Source organism: Schistocerca serialis, chromosome 2 (assembly GCF_023864345.2).
Source record: "Schistocerca serialis cubense isolate TAMUIC-IGC-003099 chromosome 2, iqSchSeri2.2, whole genome shotgun sequence".
In the NCBI taxonomy this organism is placed as follows: Eukaryota; Metazoa; Arthropoda; class Insecta; order Orthoptera; family Acrididae; genus Schistocerca; species Schistocerca serialis.
The window spans coordinates 391972046-391990641 of NC_064639.1; the positions used below are offsets into that span (position 1 = coordinate 391972046).

At 42.2% G+C, this 18596-nt stretch overlaps 1 protein-coding gene across 1 annotated transcript in view; it reads left to right on the forward strand.

Annotated features, from left to right (window-relative positions):
- The first annotated feature begins 3002 nt into the window (after nucleotides 1-3002).
- The window catches only part of LOC126456014 (uncharacterized), a 259144-nt gene continuing 243550 nt past the window's right edge, over nucleotides 3003-18596 (forward strand). The window contains exon 1 of the mRNA XM_050091770.1: nucleotides 3003-3195. Within this exon, the coding sequence (XP_049947727.1) occupies nucleotides 3003-3195 (193 nt within the window). The remainder of the gene's footprint in view (nucleotides 3196-18596) is intronic.

The window sequence follows — 18596 nt, forward strand, 5'->3', positions numbered from 1 at the left end:
ACAGTTTTTCAACGTATAGCTTGGCTGTCTTGTATGCTGATCTGCACGCACATTATTGTTTCACGGACAAGACGGAACTGCGTTTGGCCAAAATGGTTATTACCAAATTCTACAATTACTTTTACATAGAACATCCACTATGTGAGAGGAGGATAACGGACAGGCTGGGGACCAGACGCGTTAACACAGGGGGTCAAAGCGGTTTAGCGGAGCGATATCTGTTTTGTCGCTATTTGAAACTCGCACCCTCTGGCAACGAACGATTGACCACGTGGAATTACAGTTCATCCAACTACAAAGGGAGTGGAAACGACTATCAGTTTAACTATGCCGTGAGGCGGCGAATTACGATGTGACCGTTCGATGTTATAATTTAGCTCCCCCAATGATCAACCACGTTCACTATTTCTAGTGTGGGGCATACCACGTGTTCTAAGATCCTCTTCGCACAAAGAAACATTTTTACGGTTCAATTTTTCGTCGAAAATAAATCACTCGCGTTTGAATATATTACGTTGCACTCGATTTGTGCTAAAGAATTTATATATATATCAATTCATGACATCCATCCTTACAAATTTCCTTTTTCTGGCGGACACAGGTCCAGATCGTCCGCTTATAGTAACCTCTCAAAACTCTGGCTTCTCTCTCTCCACATGCACCACTGCTGGCGGCCCACCTCCAATTGCACAAACCGAGAGAGGTGGCGCAGTGGTTAGCACACTGGTCTCGCATTCGGGAGGACGACGGTTCAATCCCGCGTCCGGCCATCCTGATTTGGGTTTTCCATGATTTCCCTAAATCACTCCAGGCAAATGCCGGGATGGTTCCTTTGAAAGGGCACGGCCGACTTCCTTGCCCATCCTTCCCTAATCCGATGAGACCGATGACCTCGCAGTTTGGTCTCTTCCCCCAAAACAACCAACCAACCAATTGCACAACGCTACACGCTGTTTACATACAACAGCCCAACACTACACTAGTGAATATTTCAACAATGAGTCCAACCCGCCACAGACTGCACAGAGCGCAGTCAGTGATTTTCATTAAGAGTGCTACATGGCGTTACCAACATAAAAACCTAAACAGCCTACTTACAACGTTCACTAACATGATTCGCATTCAGGTACAAGTAATACATGATACATGACATATATAAATGTGTCTAATGAAGCCTTACACATTCTCCATCCGTCCACATGCGGTTCCGCTGCATCCGCGGGCAGCCGCGTCGTCCAATAAACTGACGGCGGAGTTGCCTCAGTTTGTATTCCAGGTGCGAGCGAGCAGCGAAACCTGCTGCTTATGGAGATGTAACTACTGTACCGTTTCATCGTGTACCAGTTTCTTTGGCTCTCCACTGTACGTCTGAATGTCTACAAATGGCCGCTGGTCCGTGTTAAACCAGAAGCGTTGCACTCCATGTTCCTAGATCAGTTAGAAACTGAACAGCGAGACCTTCGAAACTACGCTGTTATGATATTGTATTCGATCTCATTTCCACTGAATAATACTTCTTTCTGTTCCATCTAGCCTTCAACTTTCATTATTTTCGATTAGTACTGGCTTACCACCTGAGTTGTTGACATTTAAAGCTGCTTCCATTTTCTTAAACGTCTGTTTACTGTTCCTTCAGATGGAGTATATTGTTGTTGTGGTCTTCAATCCTCAGACTGGTTTGAAGCAGCTCTCCATGCAACTGTATCCTGTGCAAGCTGCTTCATCTCCCAGTACCTACTGCAGCCTACATCCTTCTGAATCTGCATAGTGTATTCATCTCTTGGTCTCTGTCTACGATTTTTACCCTCCACGCTGCCCTCCAATACTAAATTGGTGATCCCTTGATGCCTCAGAACATGTCCTACCAATCTATTCCTTGTTCTAGTCAAGTTGTGCCAAAAACTCCTCTTCTCCCCAATTCTATTCAACACCCCCTCATAAGTTATGTAATCTACGCATCTAATATTCAGCATTCTTCTGTAGCAACACGTTTCGAAAGCTTCTATTCTCTTCTTGTCCGAACTATTTATCGTCCATGTTTCACTTCCATACATGGCTACACTTCATACAAATACTCTCAGAAACGACTTCCTGACACTTAAATCAACACTCCATGTTAACAAAGTTCTCTACTTCAGAAACGCTTTCCTTGCCATTGCCAGTCTACATTTCATATCCTCTCTACTTCGACCATCATCAGTTATTTTGCTCCCCAAATAGCAAAATTACTTTACTACTTTAAGTGTCTCATTCCCTTATCTAATTCCCTCAGCATCACCCGAGTTAACTCGACTACATTCCATTATCTTCGTTTTGCTTTGTTGATATTCATCTTATATCTTCCTTTCAAGACACTGTCCATTCCGTTCAACTGCTCTTCCAAGTCCTTTGCTGCCTCTAAGCCGGCCGGGGTGGCCGAGCGGTTCTAGGCGCTAGAGTCGCAGATTCGAATCCTGCCTCGGGCATGGATGTATGTGATGTCCTTAGGTTAGTTAGGTTTAAGTAGTTCTAAATTCTAGGGGACTGATGACCTCAGAAGTTAAGTCCCATAGTGCTCAGAGCCATTTGCACCATTTTTTTGCTGTCTCTGACAGAATTACAATGTCATCGGCGAACATTAAAGTTTTTATTTCTTCTCCGTGGAATTTAATACCCACTCTGAATTTTTGTTTTGTTTCCTTTACTGCTTGCTCAATATGCAGATTGAATAACACTGGGGAGAGGCTACAACCCTGTCTCATTCCCTTCCCAACCACTGCTTCCCTTTCATGTCCCTCGACTCTTATAACTGCCATCTGGTTTCTGTACAAATTGTAAATAGCCTTTCGCTCCCTGTATTTTACCCATGCCACCGTCAGAGTATATGTGCGAATATAACAGGAAACCTGTAATTTAACGCCCACTTGGATTCCTTCGTGTGTTTCCAAGACAGCTCGCTGTCGGTAGCTGTGAGGTGACGCAGGTTAATCAGGAGGTGAGCGCCGAGGTCGGCAGTGCTATCGATGCGCCTCGCCGGAGGCGGCACCGCCAGGTACGGCCGGCAGCCTCCGCCGCCCGCCGCCCGCCGCCAGCCGCCCACGCCACCTACGGCACCGCGGGGCGTGCAGCGCGGTCAGTGCGGGCCCGAGTCGCGACACGCCCCCAGCACCGCGCCGCTCCGCACTCTTCTCCAGCAGCAGCGCCGACACCTGACAGGTACCTGCGGTAGCCGGTATTCCCGCACCTAGAGCTTGTCGCGCGTTACAATGGCATACGCTCGAATAACACCAGCCACGTTGCTGTTCACGTACTCTGCCGCAAACTTCTCCACTGACTGAAACTGTCAATTTTTCCAAGAACTGGAAGTCTCTTTGACTACTAGGTAATGATACGTTTTGCCTTTTCTGTTGCTTCATAAATGCATCATCAGTTAGCATTTTCGTTTCAAAAAAATACTTCTGGGTGTGTGACACCACCCTATGTGATAAAAAATAAAAATAATAATGATACCAACGCCTCGGCTGCTATTGCAGGCAAGCAGCCATCGTCACTCACCCTGACGAATGCTGGCTCTAATAACAACCGAAATGCTGTTTCTTTCTCACGTATAGCGCTGTCATACACCCACAACGGTTATTGTGAGACCTAAGATCATCTGGCGAATGAGATACAGTGACGTGTATTATTCCTTTAAAAATTAGTGGTTTGAACAAAGCATAATATTATTGTACATTGTTGATTACTGATTTCGGTTCACTAGCATGCAGGCCGGCCGGAGTGGCCGAGCGGTTCTAGGCGCTACAGTCTGGAACCGCGTGACGCTACGGTCGCAGGTTCGAATCCTGCCTCGGGCATGGATGTGTTTGATGTCCTTAGGTTAGTTAGGTTTAAGCAGTTCTAAGTTCTAGGGGACTGATGACCTTAGAAGTTAAGTCCCATAGTGCTCAGAGCCATTTTGAACTAGCATGCAGCCTCATATGTATGAAATAAACAGAGAACTGCATTTCAGTTAAAGTGAACATTTAACAACCTACAAAAAACAAACGCTGTTATTGTGAATTTTATATTTGTATTTCGATTAGCATTTTGATATACGTTTTTGTACTTATCTAAGTTATTTTATTCGTTTATAACATTAGTAGTCAACGAAGTTGGATTCCATCGGAACCAGTGTTAACAATTACTTCTAACTCTTTCTTAAAATTGTATGTATCTGAGCGCGCCATCCTTTGTGACCGAGTGGTTCTAGGCGCTTCAGTCTCGCACTCGTGACCGCTACGGTCGCAGGTTCGAATCCTGCCTCGGGCATGGATGTGTGTGATGTCCTTAGGTTAGTTAGGCTTAAGCAGTTCTAAGTTCTAGGGGACTGATGACCTCAGATGTTAAGTACCATATTGGTCAGAGCCATTTGAACCACTTTTGTATCTGCGCGCCAACTCCGAGAACAGCCAAACCACAGCGGTCACGGACGAGCACTCGCGACGGTTTGTCTTACTTTTGTTCATTAACATACATGCTATGCCAAAACTTTTAGTACTGACAAGTTACCCTTAGTAACGATTATGTTGTGGCTAAAATGTTACTTAGGCACAGATCCTTTACTAAGAATGATAAGTATTTTTTTACTACTTCTTTGTTATACTACTGTTATATGTAATGTATGTTTTTTAAACACTCTGAACTGTCCATATTGACCGAAACGCAAGTTGTTTTCCACAGATCTGACGATGGTTGCTAGTGAACTGGAAACGGTAATCGGCAACTTGTAATTATATTTTACTGCGATCAAGACCGCAAAAATTTTGACACAAGGATTTTATTGTAAAGGAGTCCGGCCGCGATGATATTTCAGTCACATTAGTAATATTTATTTGTTACCCCTGCACAGTATTTCGTGGCTTTTACCGATGCTTTGCTCTTCGAGCACATGTCCCCTGGTGAATAGAAAAAATTGAAAATGTGTAGTTGTTAGTGGAACTAAAATCTGTTAACGTTGAACCACAATATCTTTACGGAATTCATTAATGATCCTCTCAGATAATGTAATGATCTGTGCGTAACGAGGCAAAGAGCCTAAATTGGAAATTACCTGATTAAAACTGCCAGACTGAGACTCGAATCCCGATCCTTGCCTAGGTACGGATGGAGTACTTGTAGAAGCTTAGAACGCGAGTTGTTGCTTGGATACCTCAGTCATTAAGAGCATTGTTTGCGATATGAAAGATTCCGGTTTTGAACTCTTGATACGAAGCATAGCCTTCACCTGTCAGGAAGCTTGAAAACAGCGGGCGTTACGCTGCGAAGATTCATTCACGGTAGTCAAAACATATTTCGATAATGTAATCGAGAATATGTTGTAATCCACCCCTCCCTTCCTACTTGCAGCTATTGTCCACATTAGTCTTCTATGAAGATTTGAAAGGAGCGAAGATAACAGTAAACCTTACCAGTTTAGTTATCTTTTCACGTAGAGTTGGCTCCGATTAGTTTTGCCTAGGGGTCTGATTTTTGAAACTGAAATTCTTACATTTTGGATCCTATTGGCTGAATTGATCTAAATAAATTTCAACATTGCTGTCGCACGACTTTTGTTGTTACATTAACATATTTCGTCACATTTTAGTATATCATACAGTCTTTTGATTTTTCACATAAACGAGGCCGAAATTATATTGTTCGACACAATACAAAAATAAGTCCGATCACATCAGAGACATGCTTACTACTGTCTCACTTAGCGTAAAGTAACAATGTTTGAAAGGGTTTAGAATTTTTGTTGAAAAATGAATTTTTATCAGTTTCGATTATCTGTCTGGCCCAATTAATAATGCAATCCGCTGGAAGCAGTACGTGAATGACGGGGAGGTTATTGATGCAGGAGAATGTTGGCTTCCATGTCGACTATTAGAGTCGTACAATGTGGGCATAAAGACCATCCCAGTAAGGTGGCAAAAGATCGTCGAGTCGAACGGAGGTTATGTTGAGAAATAGGGTTTTGTAGCCCAAAGAGTGGGAAATAATCTGGCGTATAGGAATCCTGAATCAAACCAACCTGCTTTCAGAAAAAATGAGTTGCATTATTAAGTGAACACCCCTCTTAATCCATTGAGATGATTCCAGAAAATGGAGTGAATGATGATTGAATGATATCTCCTCCAATGTGCGAATGCAAAATCGCTTGGGGATTTGCATCGCTGTGGAACCATGTTGACGTCAAAGTCGAACCGCATTCTTTGACACTCACTGGACCAGGTTTCACTTTCTTTGTATAGTTGATCGTTGTTTTCTCCATGATCACATGGAACGTGAGTTAGCAACCGAGTGTCATCTAGTCAGTTAGCATCCAGCGTAATAAATCTTTAAATACCTCACATCCTTCTATTCTGAAGACATAGACTCGTATCGCTTAATGAAATAGAGACGGAATTCTAAATAGAGCATTGAATATCAGTCAGTTCAGTGTTATGTAAATGTGGAAATATAATGAAACGTATCCATAAGTAAGAATTTGCATAGTACTCATATGTAGAGCTGTGACTAATTGAAAACACATGAGCAGCTCAAGAAAATCAATAAAAACGTACGTGGGATATACCCGAAAAGACTTAGAGGGTACTACGAATAGCTGCGCCGAACAATGCTTTCGGTATGGTTCATAATTCTGTCGCTATCTCACATGAAAGCAAACACACACACACACACACACATACACGATCTCTGTGAGTGCGCTGATCTCTGATGTCCTGTGATTGTAGCTGCTGCTGCGAACAAAGCGCCGTCGGTTCCCATCGGACAATTCTCGTCGCACGGATTCTTTTTCCGCTCTTGCGTCCCGCTAGGAGGTTTAACAAGGTCGCCCTCGTGTCGTTCTCGGCGGTCTATCTGCGGCCATTGTGTAGCCGGCGTTCGGTGCTTTTTCCTCCTCCTTCGGCGACGTTTGGCGGAGGGCGATCTCCTTTTTAATCGACTTACCACAGCAAGGCGAGTACAGGGAGGAGCGATTTCAAGGAAGGCGACCAGTTATAGTGCATGCCAACGGAGCTTAGCACTTTCCTACGTAACCTTAGCTGCACATACAAAACGTATGTATAATTTTAAATGTATAACATGAGAACACAATTACAAAGAAAAATTATCAGCTACAGGGTCTAACGCACTTCACTGTCGGGATTGTGCCTAGTGTTTATTGTTTGTTGTCTTCCACAACTAATCAACGAAATATGTATTTGCTTTAATTTCACTCTTATATCAAGATGCCTAAAACAGTATTAGAGCAAAACGCTATTCACATGTTATTATATTCCTCATGTAAACGCAAAAAATATTTAAAGGTAGGCATTAGAAGAAAGATATGAGTTACTCAACAAGGTAATTGTGTAGAAAAAATAAAAATATAAATAAATAGTCTTACAAGAATACAGCAGATCTATTTCATTACACGTATCTCAGTGTCTGCGTTCGTTACTGTAGATGACAATAAGGGACACATGCAGTGGTGCATTACAATTGTGTATCTTTTCTCTCCATATGTACAGCAGGAAACCCACAGTTCTTGCAGTAACTTTTTTCCCAGCTACTGTTAGAGTCATTGTTGATGCTGAGCCAGATTCACTTGCTCAAAACGTTTTGTCACCTTGTTATTCACAATATTATCAACTGTTTCGCATCCGTCACCACCAGTATATTGCTCGTGATAATATGTCCCAGACTCGGCGGCGGTACGCTGTGTCGCACGGGCATTCTCTCAGACCCACGCTATTATTACTTATTTTTCTCGACCGCATGCCTATTTTCTACAGTGACTTTTTTCTGAGCATTACGATATTTATACCGTACGCTGGTCTTTGCTTACAAGAAAGGTTGAGGGACTGATGACCTCAGATGTTAAGTCCCATAGCGCTTAGAGCCATTTGAGCCAAGAAAGGTAGGATTCTACTAAAACGTACTGTTTCACGTATAACTATCCAAGTTTTCTTTAACAGACCAATTTAGAAAGATATCTTTTTGTTTCGGCACTTAAAACATAAATGTTACTCACCTGAATATGTATAAGTCCATAGGCAATTCGTTAATTCTTTCTCTATTTTAAAGACAGAGGATAGGAGTAGAGGAAAACCTGCAAGAGAGCTTTTCTTACTTAGATATTGAGTAACACCATACTGCAAAACCAAAAGTAAATGACATTAGTGGAGTCATGGATGGTGTAACCTTGTATGCAGCAAAAAAATCAATGATTTGTTCTTAATACGTTGTAAGACGACTCTCGTTGGTGAGCTGTCAGACGGTGTATTTCGTAGTCACGAGAGACAATCTGCCAACAGTTGGAGTTGTCACCAGCTGGCTAATGTAACGAAAGGTTTGATTAGGGTGGCTCCTACGCAGAATGGGAGATCGTCGTATGTAAGCTTTCTAGCACACTCGACCGCGAAGTCACCAGCGTCCTTACTAATCTAATTTTTCTTAAGTATACATAAGAAAGGGAAATATGAGAATTAGAAGATAGTCGGATATTAACGTGACAAAGATGGCTTACTTCACACCTTTAAGTTACAAGACTCTGGCCAACTCTTGTCAATAATTTAGATCTTGAGTACTAAATCATACGAACGCAACAAAGAAATTCAAATACACCTGGATGAACACAACAGGGATGCACGTGCAATGACGCTTCACTGATATTTGCAGAATAAAAATTACACAAGTTAACGTCAGCATAGTCGTGAGTACAGTACTAGATAAGATAACAACCAGTAAGCGCATCGGTCGAAAATCAGTCAGGCACAAACGTAGCTAAAAGTGGTTCCAAGGGGTCCGTAATCCCCCGTCCCTATCACCTAAATAAAATTTACATACGTTCCAGTTGCCACGTTGTGAAATTGAGAGATTTTTGATTTTCAGTCATACGATGAGAAAGGGATACGTACTGTCGATAATCAACAAGGCCTTATATTACCTATAAATAGCAGTATCGGCTATCGCCCATCCATACTTTAGCCAAGACCAACTACTATTCATTGTGAGCCTTACTTGATAACACTTGTTGTTTTGTTAATCAAATCCGTTCTTACTTGCAGTTGAATTTAATGTAAGCATTGTAGCGTGTTTTTGATTTGTGGAGCCGCATTATGTTACGTAAAAGGTGAGTACGCACTGATAAAATAGCCTACTTAGCTATGTATAGCAGGTTAATGTTAGCATTGGAGGCGTTATTTGGAGACTGGGAGAACTTCAGGGTTGTAATATTTCAGTATTTCACAAGGCAGCGGAGCAGTAAACGTCATTAGATATAATATTAAATTAAACTCAGTGCACAAAGATACATTTGGATTTTCATATGTCGCCCAAAAGTCGCGTTATCAAGAAAAACATCGCCCAAGAGGCGCAAGCGGCATTTCTTTAAAAAATGTACCCAAAATTCTATCATTAGTAGCTCAAATGGCAACATGTAGCCCGATCTAGTCACCTGGATGGTACTCAGTTATAATAACCAGCTCCGATACGAAATAATGGGGAAAGGTTTGTGGAGAGGGAGAGGGGTATTCTATAGTTCGTTCGTCTCTAGATTTTTTCCGAAAACTGCTTTAATTTGTCCTAGCCGATGACGCTCTGCATCCCGCCTTCCGTACAGAATCTATTTACGCTCTTGTAATAATGGCTCTGAGCACTACGGGACTTAACATCTGTGGTCATCAGTCCCCTAGAACTTAGAACTACTTAAACCTAACTAACCTAAGGACATCACGCACATCCATACCCGAGGCAGGATTCGAACCTGCGACCGTAGCAGTCACGCGGTTCCGGACTGAGCGCCTAGAACCGCGAGACCACCGCGGCCGGCCCTTGTAATAATGTAATAAGTAATAACTGTAGCTTTTCTCAGATATACTAATATCTTCAAACTGTAATGTTTTAAGTTGTAGGAACAATAATTTAAAAATAATTTTTTCTGTACTTTGCAACATTACCGGTACTTGGGGAGAAGGTATTTATTTCTCAGGCAGACAGTATTTAGTTTTAATGTTGGGCTGCTTAGGAATTTGACAATATGGGAAGTCCAGAGGATTCAGAGTCGATGCCAGGATTTTGCTCTGGTGGAGACTTGACAGAAATTGGGGATCTTTAACTTTTTGATACCCCAATCACATTTTGCCGATATATTCACACCGTGTAATCATTTTTGTGGAGGGCAAGCATCTTGACCAGTTTCTATAACCTGAAGACGCGTACCACAGGTGAAACGCGACTTTGAAATAAAAAAAATAAATAAATAAATAAAAAATTCACAACCAAGACTGTATTTTTATCTGAAATGGGTAGTTCCCTGTTTGATTTATTATTTAAGTAATTGTGCAGTTGGCCATTAATAAAGACACAAGCCATTTAAAATTATGCAACGTGTGCTTTATCTGAAACCACCATAGCAGAGAGCATGCAAAGCGCTCCTTATGAATATAGCACGTTAATTTATGTTCGTACAGTTAAATATGTTTTCTTTGTAATAAATGTTAAGTTTTTATGCACATGATACATTACTTATAAATGAACAAATAGTATTACATTATCTTGTGAGGTTGGAAAAGATTAGCAAAGACAGGCAGTCTTCTCAATGTGTTTTTCATAGTGTAACATACTCATAATTTGAATTATGTACCATTTTTTTTAAATTCATTGTAGCGTGGCGGACTCGGGAGAGCATAGAAGTCGGTGATCAGGCGTACTGAGAATCGTTCTGTTCTGAAACGGTGAGAAAGTAGCCAGTGCACGTGTCATGTGATAAAAAACTAGGCGACATGTTGGCTGCTGAGTGCTTCAACGTCTGTGGTGACTCGCTGCTTTTGACAATTGCTTCTTGTGAACCCAAAGTACTTCGTTATTGTTCAAGGAAATTTCTTATTTTATCCATGAGCTGTTGAACTTAAATTGGTTTACTAACATTTAATTCACTATGAGACCTCATATTACGCGCATTTCCTATGATTAGTGGACTGGGCGATTCTTTCTGCACTTGAATCACACATACATAAACTTTACTGAAAATGTAAAGTTATAATCTTCCTTGGTGCTGTATCTACATACTTTTTGTTGGGATACCAATCTATTTATTTGTGTTTTACGTTGACGGATAGATAACATATATAGACTCAGGTAGCGTAGCCGCATGACATGAAAGTGACAGTGTGCGACCAGTCATACGACTGATTACATGCAAGTGTTAGTCATGGTCCTACATTCGGACAATCTCCACACGGGAGTAATCGATCCCTTTTAGCCGGCCACTGTGGCAGAGCGGTTCTAGGCGCTTCAGTCCTTAATCGCGCTGCTGCTACGGTCGTAGGTTCAAATCCTGCCTCAGGTATGGATGTGTGTGATGTCATTCTGTTAGTTTAAGTAGTTCCAAGTCTAGAGAACTGATGACCTCAGATGTTAAGTCCCATAGTGCTTAGAACCATTTGTACCATTTTTGATCCGTTTTGCACGTTAACCGAAGTATTTCTACTTCTTAACTGGAGTATCATAGCAAATTACGTTCCTTTATATTTTGGCTGATTTATGCACCTCTAGTTACTTCGATTGCGCTACTTACATAGTAATAGATAGATTAGCAGCCTCAATCTACGAGATTTATTCAATAAATAATGACCCAGATTTTTTCCCCCCAGCATATGTATTTTTTCTTAAGAGTTAAAATTTGGAGACAGTATCAACACTTCTTTTTCATGCGCTGTTTTTGCACACATTCTCCACCACGATCTAAGGTCTTACGTCAGCCTTGTGTAAGAGCATGTATCCCCTGTTGGTAACAGCTCTTATACTATGTTCATGGCCATGTTTTCATTGCATGAATTAGGGTCTGATCATCTCCAAATTTTGTCCCAGCGGAGAAACCTGGTCAAACGAGATGGAAATCCGGAGCCACCGGCCTGGGCAAAGATGACGCAGTGATGTCCAACAAAGTTTGGCGATGTGGTCCCGGATCCAGAGACTTAAGTATGGTCGTGCATTTCGTCTTGAAGACTCTGTTGGATTTTTGTCAGAGTCTTCTCATATGCCTATGAATTAAGAGGTGACGTTTTTAGCAACATGCCCCCGGGGACGACTCCACCACACTGCAGTGACTACCTTTTCCTGAACTGAAACTATCCCTGCAAAAACTCCTCTAACCATGCAGAAACTCCTCTCCATTCGTCTCTAGCAGTTACAGCAGTCCAGACAAAATGGTTTTTCTTAGAATCTCGTGATGTATTGGCAGCATACGTCGAACCCATCTTGAGCACACTTTTGAATTTCCATGAGTGTTAGTCATTGCACAAACACAATGTTCACTGAGAGCTGTTGGCCGAGTTGTCGAGTTGTGATGAGCCAGTCTACATGAGTTATGGCATCCACGAGATACACCATGTCGGGAGCATTGGCTGTGATTGGGCGTCCCGAACATGGGTATCATAGAGGGCAGTTTCTGTACTTTCTAACGCTTTACCTCCTATTACCCATCGCCAACAGTACTTTTGTCAAATTTATCATTAAAAAACACATCATACAAACTTTTATGGATGTTGACCATTGTTCATTTTCCACAACCAAGAAATCGAAAACAACATGTTGCACCTAACGATTGTCTTGTGAAATCACCAATTTGATGGTTCTACGGCTCTGTTACATGCACTAGAACACTCGCGAACTTGCAGATGAGACAACACTTTCGAGGCACCTAAACTGATGTGGTAGAAGTATGAAGAAAAGGGGGTAGCGTCTTTGATTAGAAATCAAAACGTCATTGACCCAAGGTTCTAAATCCAACCACCGCTTAAAATTTTGAATAAAAATCATCGGCAATGGCGGCCGTAGACTTCCGGGATGAGAAGAGTCACCATCATTCTGCCAACGGTTTTGTCGAAGAGGCGGAGGAACAGACAGAGGGTCAGGACAGCTTCTTTTTCTTGCGGTGGGAAGCTGCCCCTAAAGGCGAAGGAAGCAGCAATGATCAACGTCATGAGGATCAAAAGGCAATGGAAACCACTGCATTAAAGGCACGTAACGTGTAACCACAGGATGTGTGGCGTGTGATTGAAGATGTGTCATGACGACCTCTCTAGTTCCAAAGATTTCGGACTAGCCATCCATTCCGATCTTAGGAAGGGGACTGCCGAGGGGGAGAGATGACTATGAGCAAAGAAAACTGAATATTCAACGGAACGGTCACGCCCTACGTGTCGCGCCATGGAATGTCAGAAGTTTGAATGTGATAGTGACGCTAGAAAACCTGAAAAGCCTAGGTGGCGGATCAGTGAAGTGAAATGGGAGGAAGACAAGGATTTCTGGTCAGGTGATTAAAACATCAGCAGCTGCAAAAAATGGTACAAGGGGAGTAAGGTTCGGTGTGAATAGAAAGGTAGGCACAGACAGAGTTACAGCAACAACAACAACAGTTCGGTTATACATGCCGACGTTGCAAGCCGAAGATGAAGACCTAGAGAAAGTATATGAGGATACTGAATGGGTAATTCAGTACGTAAAGGGAGACGAAAGCATAATAGTCATGTGAGATTGGAAGGCTCTTTTGGGGGAAGGAGAAGAAGTAATGATTAGCGGACAATGTGAGCTTGGTAATAGAAAGACTAATTGCGTTCTGCAACAACATTAAGCTGATAATAACAAATACTCTATAGGTCTGACGCAATTAAATTTTTCTTGAGACTTTTGAGCCTGTACAAGTATTATGAGAAAAGATTGCGATATCAGACACCGGATTGTAAGGCTTACCCAGGAGCATATATAGACTCAGGTCACAATTTAACAGCGATGAACAGTAGGGTGAAATGTAAGAGATTAGACAGGAAGAGTCAAAGGGCAAAGAAGTGGAATACAGAGTTCTAAAGTTACTGCGGTGATAAGTACCTCGGCAGTCACTTTAGTTGAAGAGGGGTGGACATCATAACATAGATTTAAGGAAGATAACTGCGAACAAACAGAAGAAATACATCAGTTGGTCGCAAAAGAAGAAAGTACAAAAATGCTCTAAGACATTCAGGATCACAGAAATACATGTAACTTAGGAATGAAATAAACAGGAAGTGCATGGAAGGTAAGACAGGGTAACTATATGAAAAATGCGAAGAAATCGAAAAAGAAATGACTGTCGGTATTAATGACTCAGCGTATAGAGAAATCAAAACAACCTCCTGCGAAATTAAAAGCGGCGTTAACCTTAAGAAACTGAATTCCGAATACACTGGAATAGAATTGTTTCAGTGAGACTCCCATTTCAAACTGAGCCCCAGCGACCATCGAAGACGTGTATGGAGACGCCCCAGACAGCGGTGGGACAAGCTTGACTGCGCCCGCCGTACGTCCCGACAATCGAGAGTGATGGTCTGGGGTACCATTTTCTTTCACAGCAGCAGCCATTCTTGGTTGTCACCCGCAACACACTTACTGCAAGCGGAACGTCGACGATATTCTACACCCAATTCTGTTGCCTTTCATGACACCCCTTGCTGGCCTTACAGTTCAGCAGGATAATGCCCACCAGCACGCGGCGAGAGTTTCTCCTGCTGGTCGTCGTGCTCGCGAAACCTTACCTTGGCCAGCAAGGTCGCCGCATTTCTCCCCGCTTGAGAACGTTTGGAGCATTATGAACAGGACCCCCCAATGAGCTCGGTATTTTGATGATCTAATGCGCCAATTGGACAGAATTTAGCCCGATACCGCTCACGAAGACATCCAAGATCTCTATCAATAATGCCAAGCCGAATAACTGCTTGCATGAGGACTGGAGCTGGACCAATGTGTTATTGACTTCTTCAATTTGTGAAACTTTTCTTTGTGATTATATTTGCATGTAATCCGGATTTAACAGAAGGACGGGTAGCTTTCAATTTGAATTTTGGTTGTTTGTGTAAGAGAGAGAAACATCTTGCAGAACTTGTCGCAATTTGAGAATGACAAGATCGAGACTGCGGGTCTGTAATACTGCTCATTCGCGTTAAGCGTTCTCCATTCCTATAACGTAAATATGGAACCAATGAGTTCTAAAGAGTCAGACTCAGTGCACTTGCTCATGCAGGATACAGTGATAGTCAAAGAAAGACGGAGAAAGTTCGCAGTTCGCGTACAAATAACAAATCCTTTGCGTTTGTCTACCATACCAGATGTTCCATCAGTAGTAATAGATGCAAAGTCCTCACTTGGCCTACCTCCACTAATCTAACTCACCCGACCGCCACTTCTTACTATGAACTGGCGCCAAGTTTGAATTCTGGCAGTAAACAAAGTCAATTCGCGTATCTCTACTAAGCTAAGAAAATGGGGTAAAAGAAAGGACACTTCGACTATCCTCAGTCATCCCACCGCCACCTCATCGTAAAGATTTGTGGAAAAAGGACTTGGACATAAGTTTTTATTTAAACACTTCCATGCAGTACGGCCATCCAGTGTGCTCACCACGAGGTCCAGACTCCAACTGACTTAGTAGACAGTACCGGCACCAGAGTGATCTACCGTGACGGCAGGTGATGACGCGACTACCGTTATTCAAGATGGCGGTGTACATTGTGTTCACCATGAGTACTAGTACATATTGACACCACCAGAGAGCACTACTGTTGACTTGTAATGAATTTTCGCGAACGCCATGCCCATCTGGAGTTGAAAGGAAATAGTTAAAGTCTCCATATGTTGTAGGGCTAATGTACACTAACTTGCACTAACGTGAACCCTGTCAACACCAACTCCACATGAAAGGAACTCCACAAGCAGAGAATAGCAGGGCAACATGGAATTCTAAAACAACGCATCAGTGACACAAATGCCTTAACATACAAACCAGGTGTCAAATCCTGGACTTGCAGCAATGGGAGAATGTCATTTGTTCAGATGAGTCTTGTTCCCCACTGTTTCCAATTTCTGGCAGAGTTTACATCCCAAGAGTGAAATAAGGCGCTGGGTCAGTGATGATCTGGACAGCCATGTCGTACTATTCCATCAGATCCTCGATTCTACAAGGCTATGTGACAGTTTTGGTTGATCATGACTGTCTCATGGTACTATGTTCGTCCACCAGTGGCGATGCTGCGTCCAAGACGAGAGGGCCCCAGTTCAAATAGCTCGCATCACCCAGGACTGATTTCGTGAGCACGAGGATGAATCATCGCATTTTTCTTGCCCATAAAAGTTACCAATCTCATAATGATTTAACCTTTTTTGTTGTACTTTCGAGATCATGATAGCTATCCACCTCCATCATCTTTACCTGTACGTGCCAGTGTTTTGCAGGCGGTGTGGTATAAGATTCCCTTGAAAACCATACAGGGCCTGTATTTATCCATTCAGGGACCATTGGCAGCTGTTTTGAATGTCAACGGCTTTCCTGCACCGTATCACGCATGATAACGTGTTGCGTTTCTTGTGTTTCCATATTTTTGTCAAGGCTTAATTGTGCCAGTGTCTGTGCTTCGGGCAGTACACGGTACAGCAATCGGTCAGAAATTATGTGCCTTGCATATCTGTGTTTCGGGCACTGCGTGACCATCTTCAATGCTAAATCAAATAATCAGTTACAATAAGATAAGGAGTATGCCTGAATAAATATATAGTTGTATAAGCTTTAAACGTGAGTCAGTCACAAAATACAGGATTTACATAAAGTCCGGGAACACATTCAATTATTTATTGCACAAGAATCAAACATTGTACAGGTATCACATATATGTCATTTAGAAGGGAAACCCTGAAAGTCTTTTTTTTTTTTTTTTCATGTATATCGCCACAGCGTAGTTTGTTATTTTGCCGATAGTCAGCGCTAGTGGCAAACGTGGTGAGTTCGGGTGCGGAGCGAATTTTCTGTGTTGGAGTTCGACAAAAACAGGTGTGCTACAGCTGTTCAACGGATGTATAGAACAAAGTACGGTAGGAAGCCACATTCAAGGAACGCCATTTACCACTGGCACAACTAATTCTTTACGACGGGTGTTTTGTGCCCGGCAAAGAGAAGCGGACATTGTGAGTGAAGTGAATGTGGAGCGCGTACGACAGACATTCATATGTAATCAAAAGAAATCGGTGCGTCGTGTATCACCTGAATTCGAAACGGCTCCAATGACACTGTGGAAAGTCCTGCGACAGAAGCTGTCTATGAAACCATTCAAATTGGAGCTAGTGCAGAAGCTCAATGACGACGACAAAGACAAGCGTTTTCAGTTTTGTTCGCAGTTGCAACAACTGAATGAGGATGGGGATTGCATTGTTGATCCCTTAATTTTTGATGATGAAGCCACTTTTCACACTAATGGCAAAGTGAACAGGCATAACTGCCGATTCTGGGGTACAAAGAATCCACACGAATGCACTGAATTTGAGCGTGATTCCCCAAAGGTAAATGTTTTTTGTGGCTTCTCACGTCGTCAATTGTACGGGTCATTCTTCTGCGCCGACAGTTTGTCTCTAGATATTCCTACTTGGATATGTTGCAACAATGGCTGATGCTTCAAGTGCCATCGGACTCTCGGTTCATCTTTCAGCAGGATGGCTCTCCATCCCATTTTCATCGTTAATTTCGATGGTACCTGAACACGGAGCTGTCGCATCGATGGATCGGCCGTGCTACAGAAGGGGACAGCTGTTTCATGAAATGGCCTCCATGATCACCAGATCTCACTCCATGTGACTTTGTTCTGTGGGGACACGTATGCACCGCCTCTACCAAGTGTTGTAGCAGAACTCCAGGAGAGAATACGGGAAGCGACTCCCACAGTTGACGATGCCATGCTGGGACGGGTACGATAAGAATTCGGTTACCGTACTGACATCTGCCTTGTCACTCATGGTTCGCATATCGAATGTTTGTAAAAAAAAAAAAAACTTTCAGTTTCTCTTCAAAATGCAATATGTATGACATCTGTACAATGTTTAGTTCTTGTGCAATACATAATTGAAAGTGTTCCCGGACATTATGTACACCCTGTACATACCAGTTAATGAAAGTTAAAACTTTAAAGCCACTTATATATGCAGATAGTCCCAACTGCACTGTTTTTAGAGGCTGAGTTCTCACTGAGACCACTGTTTACAGTTGACATTGAGCTAGCTACAGTATATGTCATACCAATCTACATCGCCTTCTTTACATCTATGATGCCCTGACAGTGTGTTTTTTAAAAACTTATGTACATACAACTAATAAGGTGGTTTTAAACAAATACAAAGACTAATACTCTGCAGTCACACGTGGAGGTACGTGAGTGAACGAACCACTGGCGTCAGTTATTGCTGTATACTTTGCAACCGAACACAGTGTAAAAGATACAAAATACCTTGTTCAAAATACTAATCTTATTAATTTTTTTATTAAAACATTATTAAATACTAAGGATAACTGTAGGAACAGGTAAGAGTGGTATTATAAGTTTTAGTGCCAGCAGCAGTATATCAAAAGGACCAGAAATCTTTCTGCCGCAGTTTTAACACCGGAATGTGTAAATTACAATGTCCCTTTATGTGAAACAAACTGTGCTTAGCAAGTAACATGGTTATAATAAAAAATTTCGCTAATTTCGAGCCACATGTTTTGTATTTTTTTAGCCACACTTAATTTTAAAATGTGCAGCAATAACCGATGACAT